We start from the raw sequence: 19,588 nt of genomic DNA, 5'->3' as shown, positions 1-19,588 counted from the left end.
GGGAGACTAGCCATGTATGTATAGCCCATAGCCGTGTGTTTTGAGGAAACAATTCTGTTGTGCAGTCACACTTTATCCGAGATCTTCGCTTAGATTAAATCTATTATCTTTATTAAAAGCCAAAAAAAAAAACTATTCTCTTGATATATTTCATAATTTATCTCATTTTTGCTTTAAAAGTAGTGAGAAATGATTAAAGCACATAGCCACATGACAAAATAAAATTAATTGGGATGGGAAGAGGATTAGATGAGGACCATAATGATTCATGCCCCAAACACCACTCCAACCCGGTCTATTTATTGACTAAGAAGGAAAATTCAACAATCACCCTTTCTGCAAAGTCTTCAACACAAAACTCGCTGGAATTAAGAACTTGTAAAGCTCGTCAAGGAGGTGGCTACAAGTCTACACTCTATAAACATAATGCCTATTAATATACAAAACCTTCAGATTTAATTATCTTACCCTATTAATACTCCACCGACTAACTAATTATAAGCAAGCAATTCTTTATATATATATATATATATATATTACTGAAAACTTGCATAAAACACAATCACATTGCATACGAAAAGGGTATTTACAGCCAAGCTTCAACTTTCAGCTATGGAGAATTAGCTTCATATGGTGGTTTGCTTCTTGGATCCCGATAAGTTAGACAGCAATGAGCTGGGTATTAGTGCTTGGGTTATTAATTAATACTGTGGGCTGTTCCATTAGTTCTTTGGTTCTCGGCCCATTATTGACCATATGTTGTGGGCCCCCTTTTTAATCGCTAATAACTTTTTCACCAAATAAGAAAAAGAATTTAGAATCCCCTTTTCAAGGCTTGTGTTGATCTAAATGGACATAATTCCTCTTTGTAATTGTTTTTTTTTTTCAATAAAATCTTCCTATACAGTATACACATACACATATTGGAAAGGCATTTCATATTTGCTTTATGTTGTGAGATTTTTTCTTATGAAGGCGATAACTGTATTAGGATCTTGTTTGACAGTTAGCCTTAATATCTCCAGTTATGGTCTATCTCTATGCTCGATGGCCTTGTGTGGTCCTTGACATTAATATCCATCGGTTGTTTGATATTCAGAGTCTTTGATTTTTATGATGATTTGTAGTGTTAGAACATTTCTGCATATTCTAATTTTCATTCCCATTTCATAGACCATTCTGATTTCGATTGTAAATCAAACGGATTCTAAATTAAATGATTAGTGGGTTCTATATGTAATATGTTAAAAAATTGGTTTTAATTTTGTATTTTTATTTTTTATTGTGTTTTAAAATTTCAAAAATAATAAATAATAAATAATATGAATATGATTATAAAATATTAAAACATTAATAAATAATCTAAAAATATAAAAAGAATGACAAAATTCGAAAATCGGGGAACTTGACCAAGGGTACAATGCACTGAAACACCCCCACCCAATCTCGCTCATCTGATCATCTCATCTCTTTACTCTCAACCGTCTACAGAGAAAAGTAGTTGGTAGTTGGGACCCACACTCCATCCGGCCCCACTTTCCGTCCTCCCCCAGGCATGTACTACCAACTCACCGACTCATGAATCCAACAACTTCTCCCGCAAATCTCGCCTCACTTCCTATGCTCCTGACTCCTGAGTCCCTTGACTGACTTCCTCCCTTCCTCCCAAAGTTTTCTGTTTTTAGTCCACCACCAGCACCAGAGGAAGACAATAGACGACACCCTATCAATTCATGTCCAAACAAACACCAAACTCCAAAACTAACAAGCGCCATGTCCCTCTTCTTCTTACTCTCTCTCCCTCTCCTCCTCTCCTCTCCTCCTCCTCTTAACCCCTACCCCTACGGTAAGCTCCCCCTCACTAACCAACTAACTCTTTAAACTGTCTTAACCGTCTCTCTAACCCCAACTCTCCCCTTCCTCTGTCTCGCAGACACCTCGTATCGAATAGATTGCGGTGGCCAGTCCAACTTCACCAACAACTTCAACGACTCATGGCTCTCCGACCGCTTCTTCACTGGCGGCTCTCCCTCCCTCGTCGCCGAACCTCACCTCTTCTTCCAGCAGCAAGAGAAGACCATTCGTTTCTTCCCCATCTCCTTCGGCAAGAAGAACTGTTACATCCTCAACGTCCCCAACGGCCGCTACCACTTCCGCATGTTCTTCGTCTACGATAATTACGACGGCAAGCTGCATTCCCCCAGCTTCGACGTCTCCGTCGAAGGCACCCTCGTGTTCAGCTGGCGCTCTCCATGGAAAGAGGATTTTAGCCGCACCGGAGCTTACTCTGATCTATTCGCCTTCGTTAAGGACGGAGAGGCCGATATCTGCTTTTACAGCATTGCCACTGATCCTCCCGTCATCGGATCGCTTGAGATTATTCAGGTCGATCCGTTGTCCTACGATTCTTCCACCACCGGCGATCATCTTATACTGATCAATTACGGGCGGTTGACTTGTGGTTCTGGTTCGCTGGGTTCGGGGTTAACCAATGACACGGATTTGTTCGGGCGTGGTTGGCAAACCGATGTGGATTTCCTCAAGGGGAATGGGGTTTCAATTAAGGCTATTGCGACCAGAAACAATATACGTGCGACGAATCAGGAACATAATTACTTTCCAATGCATTTGTATCAGACGGCGGTTACAGTTGTGGGTGATGGAGCATTGGAGTACGAGTTACCGGTGGACGCGAAAATGGATTACTTGGTTTGGTTCCATTTTGCAGAAATTGATTCGAGTATCACTGCGGCTGGGCAGCGTGTGATTGATGTGCATATCAATGGGAGGAATGTGAGTAGGATTGATATCTTTAAGCAGGTTGGTAGTTTCACGGCTTTCAATTGGCATTATGTTGTGAAGAACTTGAACAGTACAACTTTGAGTGTGAAGCTTGTTCCGGTAGCTGGTAGTCCGTTGATTAGTGGTCTTGAGAATTATGCCCTGGTTCCAAGGGATCTGGCTACTGTTACTGAGCAAGGTATGAGCATAATCTCTGTGAATCTTGAAAGTTCATTTAATCTGATCATATGCTATTTTTTGTTTAGAACTTGGGAAAAGTCAGAATTATTAGCATGGTTGCTGTACTTGGTTTTGATTAATGGATTTGTCTGTATAGTGACTGCTATGCGGGCATTGAAAGAATCGCTAAGAGTTCCTGATAGAATGGGTTGGAATGGGGATCCATGTGCTCCTCCTACTTGGGATGCTTGGGAAGGTGTTACTTGCCACCCAAACAAGGATAAGTCTGCCCTGGTGGTATCTCAAATGTAAGAACTTCCCCTTGTTTATTTTTCCCTCACAGAATCTGCCTCCCAGGTGGCATCTTAATTTACCAAGTACATCCTATTAGTAAGTCACTTTAAATGTAAGGTAACATGAACGTTGTAAAAATTTTAGAATTGCAGTTGCAGGAACTTATTTTAATACAGGAAGATAACTAGGAAAGGCACTTCAACCTGTGTCTTGGAGAAGAGTATTTTTGTAAACTAAACTGCAATATCCAATGCGTGGTGTGACTAGGAAAATTAGACCTGTATTAGTTTGAATAACATGCCCTAAACTGTAACAGTTTCACATTCTACTAATATAATGCTATTATTTTATTTCTTTGATAAGCATGATTGTGCTACCAGATCAATTGGAACTGGGGAAAATCCTGTATACACCTATAGAATGGTCACCAATTGATTAAAAGATTTTATTAATGGAGAACCTTCTTAAATTGTAAGTAATTAGGTTCCTCATGTATTTTTAGCTTAAAATATATGCCTTAATCATTATTTAAGTACATAAGTACTCGTTGGTTAAGCTTGTTAGGCAGCTTTTTACACTTATGCTCCTTATAATAGTTCTTTTTTCTTTTCTTTTCTTTTCTTTTCTTTCTTTCTTTCTTTCTTTTTTTTTTTTTTCTTTCTTTTATGAACCAACCTCAACAGAGATCTTGGGAGTCAAGGCCTGAAAGGATACATCAGTGAGCAGATTGGCCTTTTGTCAAACTTGGTAAGCCTGTAAGTATCTATGTATTTGATATCTTATCATCCCTTATGTTCTATAGAAAGTATCAATGAATTTTAAATTTGGTAAGATACATCGACAATATCAATGTACTTGATATATTGCAAATCAAAGTTCATATAATGATAAAAACATCATATCTATGTTTCTCTAAAGCAAAATCCCATTTGCATGGATTCATTGCTAAAAGCTTTCATATAGCATAGAGAAATTTCTACCTTCATTCTTAATTCCTGATCCCCTAGGGTTCCACAATCAGGGGTGGAGCTAGGGGGTGGCAGAGGGGAGCCATGCCCCCCTTCCAATGCCTTAAAAATTCCCACTATCCCCATGTAAATCCTACTTATGTTTTAACCTCCTATCCATGTTTATAAGTTTTTTCCCCTCCCTCGAATCCTTGTTTACTAGCTTTTGTGCCCTCCCCCCCCCCCCCCCCCCCCCCAAAGCTCCGCCGCATCATCCCTCATCTAGAGACATTTCTATAGGTTTATAGAAACCTGAGGTCTTCAAAATTTATCTCTAGAGAAACAGCCAATTTGGATGTAGTTATGGGTTAGGAAAATGGTCTGAAGTTTGTTTAGGTAGGAAGAATGGGCTTTTGGTTGTTTGAATGGAAAAAAAATATGAGAAAACCTGTTTATCTAATACTGATACATTCCTTTATTGCACCGATGGGAATTTACTGTGGTGAAGGCTTTTTTACATTGTCATTTGGGAATTAATCATTTTTAAGATCATCAAATTCTCATTTTTAGCTATGACACTCTTGACCTTGGAACTCTCAGATTATTTTTCAACAATGGAAAAAAAATGATACCTTCATGCACTTGCTTTCTTAAGATTTTCCCCTTTAGAGTTCCTATTAGAATTTACAAATGTTGACATCTATCATTCTAATTCTTTATTGAGAACTGCATGGTCGATTTTGGTGGTGCATCCCGAGTTTGAAGATGTGGAGAGGGCATCATTTACTTCTAATTTCTGAAATTTTTGTCATGTTGCCATTGGTTTAGGTTAAGTGTTTGATATTATAGACTGTATTGTTGTAAATAATTGTTTCATATTTTATTTTATTTTTAAACATGACTGCATGGACAAGTCATCCATTTAGGAGAGTCCACACAGACTGTGTGCCATGTCTCAATATTTTATTTCTTAGCTAGATCTTGTCACCAAAGCCTGTTTCTTACTCTTCCATGTAACAAGACTGCAACTAACATAAGTGCAATACTTTGAAATCAACCTCTTAAGTCATTGAACTAATCCAATTGGTATCTATATAGGTTTTAACCTTTGTGTATCCATTCTTCACCCATCCAGGGCTTAAGGATGTCTTGATGCTTGTACATATTTCATTCTTTTATCAATTAATAAAGGTTGTTACTAATCAAAAAGAAAAAAATGTAACAATACTTCAGAACCAGTGGCCTTTTACATGGTGAACTGTTCAAATAACTCAAAATTCAATTTACAATATAAGATGAGTAGATCATGAATGAGTGCATGAACTCAATGAAAACAGCAACCACGTGTAGTTCGGGTTGTCCAAATCTGGGATGCAAATTTACAATGCATAAAGATCAGTTATCACAAAAAGTGCAATTGGGGTTGTCAGTTATCTATAACCATCCCATCCCTCTCCTTAGCAGGTTGTGAGAAGTAAACCATTTATTCAGCACTTCTCAAATCTAGACTGCAAATTTACAGTGAATAAAGAAAAGCTATCACAAAAAGTGCAGTTGGGGTTGTCCACAGCCATCCCTCTCCTTAGCAGGTGTCAGAAGTAAGGCATTTATTCTGCATTTCTACCCACATCAAAAAGGAAATCTTAGAGGACACTGCGTTGCTACCCACACCAAACCCTTCTATCTTCCTGGTATCAAACAAAGGACTTTCCCCAACCTTGTTTCTCCTCCACCTGGAAAACAGTACTTTATTCCCTTTTCTATAGAATAGTGCCTCATAAGTCCATTTGACTTGTTGAATTCCCCACAGCCACTAATCTCATTGTCACTTCACTTTGTTTTTTATTTTGTGATTTTTGTAGCTTTGATTTTTCAGTTTAAAATTAACATGTCTTTGTGTTTTTCTTGGTAATTGATATTAAAGAATTGTTACACATTAACTGTTTGTTAAGATACTCTGCTACTTCTTCATGCTCTAGTTTTGATTTTTCTTCTCATATCATGGAGTTTTACAGTTGATTTTATTTGCATTGTTTCTCCACAGGAACTTAAGTTATAATTCTTTGCATGGTACCATACCCTCAGGACTTGGTCAAAAATATCTTACACGTCTGTAAGTATAACATGCTTCTAGTACTATAATATCTTTAAATTGGGCTTATAGATTTGAAATTGACCTGAGCAACATGATGCAAAATACCTGATTTTCATTTAGAATTCTGTGTTTTTAGGAGTTAAATGACTACATTAATATTCATGGCCTTCAATTATGTTTGGTAATGGGTGAAGTGACATTAACAGAACTATATGCTTTTCCTCCTTTTGTCCTGCAACCATAGAAAAGAAGGGTGTTTGTGCTTGTTTAGCTTAATACTTTCATTTCTCCTATGAGCTTCATATTATCCATTTTGCCCAACTTCAACATAGATCATTACTCAATGTTGGTCCCAACTATCTGGGGTCTTGGGAGTGGTAGACCAAATATAGACCTAACCTTTGCCATTTTCCTTTTATACAGTGACCGATCTAGATTCGACCAACATGCTCATGCTTGACACCTTGAGATTTTAGCATTACATCAAGCGATTCCCCCTTGTCAATTTCAATATATGTACTGCAATTTGAACTGTGAGACCTGGTTGAAATAGAACCACATCTTGTAGGGGTGTCATAGGGTTCAGTAGAGGTTGGGCTTACAAGAACCTTAACGAACCTAACTATATCCCAACTGGAACCTCACCCACTCCATGAACAGAGCAGGCAAGGGCATTAAGCATGGCAAGGAGGGTCAAGACTAGAGATTGGAAAACATTAAGAAATAAAATAACAAGTTAAAAAGCAATAGGAAATTACATAAAGTGCTTAAAATCTATGACATGGCATGAAATGTGGCATAGCCTGAACCCATCATGAATTGATATTTCACAACCAAAGCCTGGTCCTAACCTGGTTAGGGTATACTGAGCCCATCTGATCATGGGTTGATGGGTGGACGAATATGAAGATACATCTTTCTTGGGAAATCTTTGGTTTTACCAATTTGGTATTTTTGCTTCTTACCAACCTGAACTTTTATGATCTAGAAGTGGGTAACTTGGCCTTTAACTGATAAAATTGATCTTTATCACATGGACAAAACTCATCTCAAGTGATCAAACATCTGGAAGCCCATCTGCCCTGCCTGCTGCTTTTGGACTTCCTTTTTCGTTTCTTTTGCTCTTTTGAGAACTCAAAGCATTTTTTTACAATATTCTTTTACTAGATTCAGAAATTCCACCATTATCTCTATGATTCCATTCCTCATCTAGTTATTCCTTTCCAGGTATAGAATTTTCATTTGGGATCTGGAGCTTTGTTGTAGCTAATGAAATTATTTTGTAGTGCAAAATGATCTTTCATATTATCATATAACTAAGACAAATTCTTTTTCTTTGAATTGGACCTTATAAGTTACCTCTAGAATTTGATCTCTATCTTGCTCTGACATTTTTCCTATTTGTTTGAAAGAATTCAATTACTTCCTCTAGTTTACCTATATGAAAAGGTTACTCAATTGGGCATATTGGGAACATGGTTCTTTTTGTTCACCTGGCATTCCAGGCGTGCTCTTAGTGGTTCCACAAAGTACAAAGTGACCCTGATCTTGGTTCTTGATCCTTCATTATTGACTATTAATGTCTTATATGGTATCTGTAGGGATTTGTCGAACAATTTTTTATCTGGATCAATACCAGATAGTCTTATATCTTCAAGTCTGCAACTCGTGTAAGTGGATTACTTATTTATAAATCCTTAGTTAAATACTTAAATTCTATTATCTAATAGTAGATTTAAACAAATGGATAATTTATTTTATATCCAACTGCATCTACTGTCATTCAGTTTCCAAGTAAGATTGATAATGATAGATGTTTTGTCTTATATTTACCTTTATTACTTTTACATATGACATCTTATTTCAATTGATAGGGTTAGGTGATACTGCATAATTTTGGTTTTATTCCAATTCTATTTTAGTTTTATCTTTCTTGTGGTTCTTTAATATTAGCAGCAATTTTAACAGCTTTAATGATCATACTTTCTGTATAGTAATTAAAAATCCTTGATAAACTTGAGCGAAGTGGATGTATGCTAGCTTGTCAGTTTTAGATAATGCCATCTTTTGCTGACTTGCAAATTGGATACTAGTAATTTCCACATTTGACTTCATTATATTTCTATACAGCAAATTTTCTTTGATATTTATTAAATACTAATGTGGTAAATTTCAACTATAGTCCTCTATATCTCACAATCATTAGGTATGCTTTGACTCTAAACATTCATATTGCTCTATCTCTAAGTATAGAGCATGTGAGGAATAGAAGTACATGGAAATAGATCTCTCCCCCCTAAAAGAGACTGTTTACCTCTCTTTGCAACTGCTTGTCTGTATCTTGGACCTGAGAGTGGGTCTCAAACACCCTATCCCCCCCCCCCCCCTTTTTTTTAACTGTTGCCAAGAACGTATAACTCTTCTTGATGTTTCCATACAACTCACTAATCATGACATGGCTACCAGATTTTTTAACCCCACGTGGAGTATTCAGGATTGTCTGATTCTTGCTGCTTCTTTCTCCTTCCTTGTAAGGTAGCTTAACTTTCTTGCACCTCCGATGTATGGTTTGGCTAATTGAGACCAATCCAATAATTTTGTTCCATTTAGTTTGATAGTAGCAGTCTTAGTGTTTAGGCTTTCCGTAGCCCCCCAAAAAATGAACCTGCCCTTGTATTCATCCTTGACTCCTAGTTACCATCAAAGTCAAATGAAAATTTTGCAGCAAGCATCATCTCCAGGCAATACATGATGCTACAAAGCTATCCACAAACTTCTTATCTTCGCACAACCAACTCCTATAGAGTTAAGATGAGTTTTTTTAATACTCGTAAAAAATTAGAGGTTTCAAAATAAGTATGGCTAAAACAAAATATCTGCGATGTAAATTTAATTATAATAGGAGTGAAAGTTAGGACACAAATAGGCAATATCTGCGATGTGACCTCTTTCATTACCTTGGTTCAATGATCAATATCAAGGGAGAAATTGAGGGGCTTTTGTGCAAATAAACAAATTTATGATCAAATTATGATTGCAAATGAATGTGTTGAAGAAAGGTCAAGAAAAAAAGGTGCTATGCAAGTTGGACCTAGATAAAGCCTATGTTTTAGTGGATTGGACTTTTTTGATAGAAGTCTTATCTTATTGTGGTTTTGGAGAGAGATGGTATAAATGGATCTAGGATTGTTTGAATGCTTGCAGGTACTTGCTGTTAGTGAATGGTACATTGGTGGACCTTTTTTCTTGCTAGGCATGGGACCCTCTCTCACCTTTCTTGTTTACACTTGTAGCGGATGCTCTTAGTAGACTTATCTTAAGGGCTGGCTTGAGACAATTGGTGAAAGGCTGGAGATTGGGAAAGACAAGGTGCTACTCACTCATTTAATGGCGCAACTCTTTGAGATAATGCCAAGCTTGAAGATTAATTTTGATAAGAGTTGCGGGGCAAGGATTAATTTGGATGATAGGGAACTTGAGTCTGGTAACCCAAAAGAAGCTAGTTTTTGGAGTCTGGTAATAGAAAGAATTTTGAAGAAGCTTGATTGTTGGAAAAAAGAGTACCTATTGTTAGGAGGTAGAATCACTATAATCCAGTCAACCTTAGCTAATCTGCCAGTAGGGGTGTTCAAACCGAATAAGCTAATTCGGTTCAGTTAATTCGACTATCGGTTTGGTTTGGTTTTTATTTTCTAAAAAAAATCGGTTTTCGGTTTCGGTTTCGGTTTGGTTTGACTGAAATTTTCAACCAAACCGAATTGAAAACCGAATTAATGCTGTTATTTAGTTAAGTATATTAAACGTTATGTTTTATTTAATACTTTATGCTAATTAATTATTATATTTCCTAATGAACAATTAATAATAGTTAATTAAAACCTAGACTCATTATTAATTGTTTGTTAGTCATTAATTGTTCATTAATCATTAATTATTTTTGAAAATGGCCAATTTTCCAATTCCCCATTGGCATAGGGCTTTGGGCCTATTTTAGCTTTTAATTAATAGTAGCTAATTAATTAAAACCATTGGGCTTTGGGGTCATTTTAACTTTTAATTAATAATAGTTAATAGTTAATTAATTAAAACCATTGGGTTCTGGGGCCATTTTAACTTTTCATTAATAATACCTATTAAATGCTTGTCATTTATGTGGAACCAAGGTCCAACCGAACCAAACTGAACCAAATTCAGTAGGGCCAGTTCGGTTCGAAAATATAATTCATTTAGAGGAAATGGTAAAACTGAATAGTCAGTTAGGTCCTTGGTTTGAACCGAACTGACTGATTATACACCCCTATCTGCCAATGTATTATTACCTTTTAGTTTTTAAGGTCCAAGTGAGCATGTGCAGAAAGATTGAGAAGCTGATGAGGGATTTTTTTATGGGAGCCAGGGGAAGAGAACAAAGGATCATAGAGTTAGTTGGGAAGTGGTTAGTAGAAGCAAGGTGATAGGTGGTTTAGGTTTATGTTGTTTACAAAGAAGAAACCTAGATTTGTTAGAGAAGTGGCTTTGGAGATTGCCTCAAGAAAGATATGAGTTATGGACAAGGGTGGTTTTGAGTATACATGGGCTCTTGACCAATGGATGGGATGTTGGAGCACTGAATCGGGCAACTCAAGCTTCTCCTTAGAAGGCCATTAGTGGTATATTACCTTATTTTTCCTTCCTTTGGTCAAGTATGATCTTTGCAGTGGGGACTGGATTAAATTCTGGGAACATGCGTGGTTGGGTCCTTCCCCTTTAAAAAGATCAATTTCTGTCTCTTTTTGCCTTGAGCCATTTCAAAAATCAGCATGTTTCCTAATTCCTTGTTCCTTCTAGTTCTGCTAATGGCATCTATTGGGACTTGGGTTTCTAAAGGGGTTTAAGGGATTCAAAAACTCTTCACATCTTTAACCCGTTGCAACTATTAGAAGAGGTCTTCCTTAATCCTTCCAAACCTGATGGCCAAATTTGGACATGTTCCCCATCCGGTTCCTTTACTTGTGCCTCCCTTTTCAAGGCTTTGTCTGAAACTGATAATAACTCTTCATAACTTTTCCCAGTGAAGGGGGTTTGGTGTAAGCTTATTCCACCCAAGATTAGTGCTTTTTGTTGGGACGTTGTACATGAAAAGATTAATACCTGTGATTTACTTCAAAAGAAGAGACCACAGTGGTCTTTATCCCCTCATAGATTTGTGCAAGGCCAACAGTTAGAACTACTATCACTTGCTAATTACCTGTTCTTTTACTGCTTGTATTTGGGAATGGTTTATCTCTTTATTTGGGTGCCGGTAGATTTCTCCTGATAATGTTCAGAGCCTATTTGCCTCAACATTCTTTGCATGGCCAAATAAAAGGGGTAGGATTATGTAAAAATGCACAATGGCAGTGATTGTATGGAGTCTATGGACAATACGGGATGAAAGGAATTTAAGGTTATTCCAGTACTAGGAAAGATTTAAGGAGGTTATTATTGAAACTGGTCTTGACCCTAGGGCATCCCAGTCATCTCCTTGGAAAGCTATCCATGGCGTTTTACCCTCATTTCTTCCATTTATCAGACTTGATGCTTGTGCAGGGAATAAAGTTCGATTCTGGGAAGATGTCTGGTTTGGGGATGTCTCCCTCAAAGATAGATTCCCATCCATCTACTCTCTTTTGTTAATAAGGAAAAAACCATTTCCTCTGTCTATCTGAATGGTAACTCTTGGGATTTGGGTCTGAGGAGGGGGTTGAGGGAGTCCGAAATGGGTATGGTTGATGATCTGATTGCCCTTCTTAATACTCTGTTCTTTGATCAGTCTTGCTTGGATAGTAGAATTTGGTCAGCCTCTCCTTCTGGGGTTTTCACTAGTGCCTCTTTTTACAATGTTCTTCTCCATTCATCTAACTTGACAGGAACCTTCCCAACAAAGGAGGTTTGATGTAACCTTGTACCCCCAAAAATAAGGGCCTTTTGCTGGGAGGTAGTACTCCAGAAAATCAACACCTTAGATATGCTGCAAAAAAGAAGGCCAAACTATTGCCTTTCACCCCACGCGTGTAGCCTCTGCTTGGCCTGTGGCGAGACCATTACACACTTATTTATATCCTATCCTTTTGTAGCCTTTGTTTGGAATTGGTTTTCCTCTCACTTTGGATGCAGGTGGACCCCTCCTTCGGATGTAGTAAGACTCTTTGATCCGAACTTCTTTAGACCTCCAAAGAAGAAGGGGAGAGCAATGTGGAGAGCAACAAGAGCAGCTGTTTTGTGGTGAATCTGGGAAGAAAGAAACAATAGGATATTCCAGGGTTCTGAAAGATCTAAGGAGCAAATCATTGACTGCATATCTACCAAGGTCATTCATTGGCTTAAAGCATCCCCTTTATTTAAAGATTATTCAGCTGATGATTTGTTTAGAGGATGGTACACTGTGGCAAACCCTTCCTCATTGAGGTCTGTGTTAAAGGAGCAATGGATCCCTCCTGCACATCAATTGGTGAAGCTGAACTTCGATGGGAGTTCCTTAGGAAACCCGGATCCCTCTGGGGTGGGAGGAGCTTTCAGAGACAGGGAGGGCAGACTGGTTGCACTGTATTCAGGTCTGATAGGTGATGGAGACTCTTTGAGAGCAGAGATTTTGGCCTTGCTACAAGGTCTAAGACTGGCTAAACAATGGGGCTTACACCAGATTGAGGTAGAAGGGGACTCTAAACTATTAATTGGGTGGTTGCAGTCACATAACTTGGGGGCCTGGGTACATCAACAATTCATGAGGGAAATAAACTGCTTAGCAAGGGAGGTTGGGGCACTGTTCAAGTGGACAAGGAGGTCAGCGAATGGACTAGTCGACACCCTTGCAAAGCAAGGAACTTTCAGGGAAAACTTGTTTTGGGATGTTCTGTAATCAGAAAATACTTTTCTTGGGGTAAACACCCTTGACTGGGTGGTGACAATGTATTCTCTTTTAAATGTCTAATGAAAGTTACCATTTCTGATAAAAAAAAGGGTTATTATTGAAACTGTTTTGATCAGACTTCAGAGTGGCACATTGGTTAAAATCCATGGACACCTTCTTTCATGTCTCAATGGATGATTTGCTTGGGAAGTGGAAGGTAGTGGTTGAATCGTCTTCTAGTAGGTTAATAACTAAACCAACCTGGTGTCCACTGGATATATGCTTCATGAAACTCAATTTTGATGGAAGTAGTATGGGCAATCTAGGACTTTCAGGCGTAGAAGGTGTGTGATGAGAGAGGTAATGTAATTTCTCCTTACTTAGGACCAGTTGGTGAAGAAAACTCTCTTAGAGCAGAGGTTCTGGCTGTGATGGAAGGAATACAAAGAGCAAGACGGTTAAACATCAGAAAATTAGTTGTTGAAGGAGATCCAAAACTGGTGGTGAGTTGGTTGCAATGTGATGGATCTGAGGATGTGGGTCTTTAGCAGTCTAAAAGAGAAATTTAAATGGATAACAAAAGACATGGAAGCGAAGATTCAATGGATAAAGTGTTATGCTAACTCTATGGGCACAGTTGCAAAACAAGAAGTTCGTTGGGGAGAGACAAGAGTTTTTGTGACTGTGTGTATATTTTTTGATGAATAACTTTGTGTGTATTTTATACCTTTTGTATCTTTTCTTCTTTTAAATTTAATATAAATCCTGCAGTTATTGATAAAAAGGGAGAAATTGAGGATGTTGTTCATAGAATTAGATCATGATGGGCAAAATGGAGGAGTGCATCTATAATCTTATATTATGTGATAGGAGAATACCGTTTAGGCTAAAAGGAAAATTTTATAAAATGGTATAAAGCCAGCAATATTGTATGGACTATGGAAGCAGAGTGTTGGCCTGTTGGGAAACATGATGTCCATAAAATGAGTGTGGCAGAAATGCAAATGTTGATATGGATGTGTAGAAAAACTAGAAGGGATGGGATCAGAAACATATTTATTTTAAGAAATCTAGAAGTAGCTCCAATAGGGGATAAAATGAGGGAAAGTAGACTAAGATGGTTTGGGCATGTGCAGAGAAGATACATATATTAATAGTGAGAAGAGAGGATCTGTTACAAATTGAAGGGGGGTTGGAAGAACTAGGGGCAAACCAAAAAGATATGAGCTGAAATAGTGAAATGATTTAAGGGCCCGTGATTTAACAGTGGATATGGTATTGAACAGAAGGAAATGGTACTCGTATTCAATTGATATTACTTGCTCGTGGTTTTACATTCTCTAGTGGTTTTTCCTTTTTCAAAGTTGCAGTGTTTTAATTGTTACACTTAGATGAAATTCAACAGTGTTGTTTACAAATTTGCATATTATGTAAATTTGCATGGATGTATGTTACTTTATTTGCACCATATCTTATAGTTGGGTACCAGGACCTGCAAATGCTATGGTAGATGGCCTTGCCAAACAAGGGGTCAATAGACAGCAATTGTATTGGGGGATGGTTGGGGACCCAAATGTAAGCTAACTACTGTTTAACTAAAAAAAGGGAGGGAATGGAACTTTAAGGGTCTACTGTCTTTGGGGTTGTTAACTATCTCCGTGATTAAGCAATTCTTTATTCTTTCTTATAATCAATAAAAATTTTGTTACTTATCCCAATAAAATATACCTTATTTTCTCAAATACATTATTTAATCATTTGAGCTTGTACATTACATTGTAATTTGTGTTTCAGGTTATTAAATGATAATGAATTTGAAGGACAAGTACCATATGAACTTTACTCAATTGGTGTACATGGTGGAGCCATCGAGTATGTAATGTTATACTCTATATCCATTTTCTGAACTTTTTATTTATTTGGTTTCCATGATAACGCTGCTTTATATGTTATTTTGTACAATTTTTGTTTATTTTTCTTTACCAAATTTTTTTATATGATAGAAGCCAATAAATGCATAAACTGTTCTCCCTCAATGTCAACATAAGATTATAGTGATTCACTTTGTTTCTGGACCTGGTGGTCTATATCCATGCTGAACTAGCTATTCTAAAAGATTGTGAGACTAAGCTGTATTTGAATCTTGATATACTTAGCTTCAAACACTCAACACAATACATTGAGGCACAGTAAGATCTATATACAGAACACCCAATAAAATTATAAAGAATGATACAAAATGAGGACCCCCCCCCCAAAGTATAGAACCAGATATGACTACCCAAGAATGTATATTCTGAGATCTGCCTAAAATCCTCAACTGACAACCATGACCCAAATCTGCCTGCCATACATTTTAATATCTTTTATCCTCTTGTGAACTCTTATTTTCAAAAATATTCTTGTTTTTTTCAGTCCATACAGACCATATTATTGCAGCCGGTACAATTGTCCATGCAAAAATTCCTTTTCTGTTTAGTCCTTTCCCCCACCAGGCTTCCAGGAACTCATTGATTGATTTGGTTGCAGCCCGTCTCAGGTTCAAAGCCTTGTAGGAATGAGGTCATATTTTCTATGCAACCTGGCAGTGTATGAAGGAGTGGTCGATCATGTGTTCTTCCTGATTGTGCAAGACACAGGACAAATCCTAAATATTTATTCTCCTCCTAATTAGACTGCCCTTGGTTTAACAGTTACCTAAAGCTTCTGTCTACCAGAAAGCAAACTTTTGATGGAGCTAGGGTCTCCACACAATTTTGGACGGGAATGTGATACTCATTTTCTCCATGAGATGCTTGCAAAGGATCTATCAGAAAAAATAGCCGCCGGACTCCCACTTCCACACCCTACCATCTTCCCTTTCTATGTTTAGCTGAGTATCTTGGAGCAAGCATAAGAAGCTGGTAGCATTCTCTACCTCCCAATCCTGAAAATTCCTGCAGAAATGTGGTGTCCAAATAACAGTGGCTCTCCTGATTTCGAATGCTGAGCAACTTTTTGCCTCTCTATCTTCTGCAATCAAGTAGAGGTTAGGTCCAGGAATGAATTAGAAATGATCTGTATGCATGCATGTATTGACACGTGGTTAGACTGGTTATATCTTGCAATATTTTTATCTGCACCATATAATCATGAAACTAGATTATTAATTGTATTAATGTTCAGAAATGTCTTCTTTCCATTGCTACTTTTCTTATCTGGTGAATTTTTGTGTTCCCTTTCAGTCTCTCCCGTAACAAAGGCTTGTGTGGCGTACCTTCTCTACCACCATGTCCTCTATTTTGGGGAAAGGGAGGCTTATCAACTGGTGGTAAAATTGCAATAGGTCTATCATGTTTGGTTATTGTCATATTATTCCTGGTGATATATATATTCTGCATCAGGAGGGGGAGAAATGATTACGACTTCTCTCTTCCTCAAGATCTTATTTGTAAGTGTTGCTTAAAATAATATAAGTCTGTCAGCTTTGCCTTTGTTTTTCCTGTGATATTGTTTATTTATTTTGTTTGTTTGGAGCACTAAACTACTTTGTTTTCACATGTCTTCTATGTACTGGAAGCTTTTTTTTTCCACATATTTGATATGAAAGTAGAATTTTATAATATATTAATGATGTAAGATGGGTAGGTCCTAATGGATTCAGTGGTCTCAGGTCTCAGAGTAATCACACAAAGGGATGAGTTGCTGCTTTAGGAGAGTTTTGAAGATCTCTAAGCTGTGTAACTTGATCTATAAGGTTTCTAAGCCAGATCCAGAAATCTGTTGGTTTCACCATGGATTAATAGAATTTGTGAAAATCAAGAAATAGGTCTAGGAATGGAATTTTTTTCCATTTAACTCTGTGTGGAGACATGTTGTTTAGGGGTTAGAGTGGGATTTGGCAAATTAGAAGGGTTGGTCAAGATCCTATGGATATGGAGAAAACGGGAAAATTAAGTTAACTATGGATTCAAGTTTGAAATTTACCTACCAAAAAAAGTTGAAAATGACGAAGTGATCTGAAAGAGTAATGCAGGTAGGTTACGGAACTCCTTTTATTGGGTTTTGTGGTGATTATCTGCAATTTATAGATTTAGTAGAGGCCGTTATGTTTCCATATATTAACTCTTTATTATATCCCCAATGGGAATAAATTAATTATTTAAAAATTATTCATCGCTGAGATGGTCATAGAACTAATAAAATATTGATATGAACAATTTGAATGTCATTTAGGACCTATAAGAAATATAGAACCCAACAACACAAAGTCCTTGTCCTCAGAGGCTTGGCTATGCCAGTGATATATTTTTGGAGCCTTTTTATGTAAAAAAAGGCTTCTAGTAGGATATCTAGTCCACTGGTCTTTTGGAAAAGTACAGAATATAACTGAAAGGTACAGGCTCATTGGCCAAACAAGTTCTTAGTGGACAAACACTGCATGTTTGGAACCTTTGCCGCCTAAATTTGGTTGTTTTTAATTAATGTTTTCCAATAAAGAAAAAAGGATGTTGAATAGTTGTTATTCTCTGTCATTTGTGACATACCTTCTTTACCTTTTGGTTTCTAGGTATAAATGTTAGTGTAACATTAAGCTTGAAATAACAACTTGCAATGCTTTCCTGTCCATTTTCATCGTGCAAAAAGTTATAAGGCTTTACAGCATGCTTAACTTTGCATGGATTGTTTTGTATAATTCATCTGTGGATACCATAGTGATATAGCTTTGCCAATCTTGTTCATTGGGAAACTCATGTCTGGTGTGGTTATCAGCTGAGCTTTATTTGGTTCTTTCTACAGCACTTGCAGCAAAGAGAAATAGATACCAAAGGCAGAAGTCTTTGATGCTTGTGGAAATGGGGGCGCATAATGCCAATGGATTTCCATCTACCGTGAATTCCCGTTAACAGACTTCCTTCCTGATAGGAGAGGATATTGAAATTGAAGCACATAGTCACCTGCCCACCACGAGTTCCTAAGGACACCTTGAGTGCCATGATATGCATGCTAAGGTCAGGCATCACATAGTTCCCATTACTGAGGAAGTTTGGTTGCTGAAAGGCGAGATTTTATATGCTTTCACAGTGCTTCTCTTCAAAATTTCTGCACCTCCACAGCAGGGGGCTAGAAAGCGAAGTTGTAAATCAATGCATCTCAGGTTATTGGGGAAATTCCCAAGCTGTGCATTGGATGCTCCCATGTATCATACCCAAATTTTGGCAATCCATAAGCATATTGTGTTGATTTGAATCTCAAGAAATACAAAAACACTGAATGGTATTCGCTTGTCTTGTAACTATCCATTTTCCAACCTCTGCAAATACTGCGGTTAGGTCATCAACGCGGACCGCCCATTTCCAAAATCTACTGTCCCAAATGCCTCTGCCAAGTGGCTAGTCTTGTAGTTCCATCTTCCATGCTTTAAATAGCTTCCTTCCTAATCAGTTGCTCCCGTGGGTGAACTGAAACTCCAGGTACTGATTAGTAATCACAACGCTGGTCATTATGCAGGGGTGTCGGCCCATCAAATATATGCATCAGTTCTGGGGTTTGTCTGGCCGGGTATGACAGCAGATTCCAGCTCCCACCCATCAAATAACTTACATTGATTATGTATAAATCATTAAAGCTCAGTTTGGAAGGAGTATAAATACAAATATGTAGAGTGCAGTCTTATATTTTATATTTCTAAACCTGTATTTGCGTTGTACATATTTGTTTCTGTATTCTTCCCAAACTGAGCCTAAGATTGAGGAAAAGTAGAATTACCTGAACTTTTAACCCTTCTATAAATTTGAAAATTATAGGCTTGTAAGTTCATTAATTAGGACTCCCAATTATATCTGCTCACTTCACCAAAAGAAAAAAAACAAAGATCTGCTTACAGAATTTTATCCTATGGATCCGATAATGATCAAGTCCGATATTTTTGGAACCGGGCTCTATTAAACGGGCTGGTTTTGTAAGGTATCCAGGTAATTGAGTACCTATTGACACTACATGCTTCCACACTCTATTGTTTGAGCAGCAGGAGATAATGTAGGGACGCCCAGCAAGAGTTGCCATACAAGTACGGCTCATTGCAGCAAATTCTGGACATCACAAACAAATTTCAGACTCTGCCATTTCTATTGCCATTCATCTGATCATAAGGTCATTCATGTCTTGGTGAAAAGTGGGTATGGGCCGTATGGGCTGCTTCCACAATCAGTACTCAACTCTCTTACTGATCATTGATCAAGCTGAAACCCGAATTTGAACGGGTAAAACCAAACCCTTGGACCAGGCAATCCAGCTGCAGATCCCGTGTTAAATCTAGGTTCTGGTCAAGTGGTTATCTCAATGATTTTAAATGTCAACAAAATTTGGCTTCAAAAACACCCACCGACACGAAAAATGAAATATGTTGGGCGAAAATACTTTGGTGCCAGAATTTTAGAACAG

General features: G+C 37.6%; 1 protein-coding gene across 1 annotated transcript; it reads left to right on the top strand.

Moving 5' to 3' along the window:
* The first annotated feature begins 1,589 nt into the window (after nt 1-1,589).
* On the top strand, nt 1,590-18,440 carry LOC148863548 (receptor-like protein 4). Its single transcript, XM_088977776.1, has 9 exons — nt 1,590-1,846; nt 1,934-2,980; nt 3,119-3,269; nt 3,939-4,010; nt 6,247-6,315; nt 7,899-7,967; nt 14,960-15,037; nt 16,390-16,595; nt 17,945-18,440. Exons 1-9 carry the CDS (start codon nt 1,774-1,776, stop codon nt 18,049-18,051), a joined length of 1,872 nt encoding a protein of 623 aa, XP_088833902.1. The 5' UTR covers nt 1,590-1,773; the 3' UTR covers nt 18,052-18,440.
* Nucleotides 18,441-19,588: the final 1,148 nt, after the last annotated feature.

The sequence above is a fragment of the Nelumbo lutea genome, chromosome 3, assembly GCF_056320005.1.
Source record: "Nelumbo lutea isolate HS-2025 chromosome 3, American lotus-T2T, whole genome shotgun sequence".
In the NCBI taxonomy this organism is placed as follows: domain Eukaryota; kingdom Viridiplantae; phylum Streptophyta; class Magnoliopsida; order Proteales; family Nelumbonaceae; genus Nelumbo; species Nelumbo lutea.
This window is presented reverse-complemented; position numbering and strand designations above follow the sequence as displayed.

Bases quoted from the DNA above. Each gene is read 5' to 3' on its own strand.
- LOC148863548 (XM_088977776.1), top strand. From the start codon at position 1,774: ATGTCCCTCTTCTTCTTACTCTCTCTCCCTCTCCTCCTCTCCTCTCCT. The intron at 4,011-6,246 runs GTAAGTATCTAT...GTTTCTCCACAG, and splicing joins TTGTCAAACTTGGTAAGCCT to GAACTTAAGTTATAATTCTT. The intron at 7,968-14,959 runs GTAAGTGGATTA...TTTGTGTTTCAG, and splicing joins TCTTCAAGTCTGCAACTCGT to GTTATTAAATGATAATGAAT.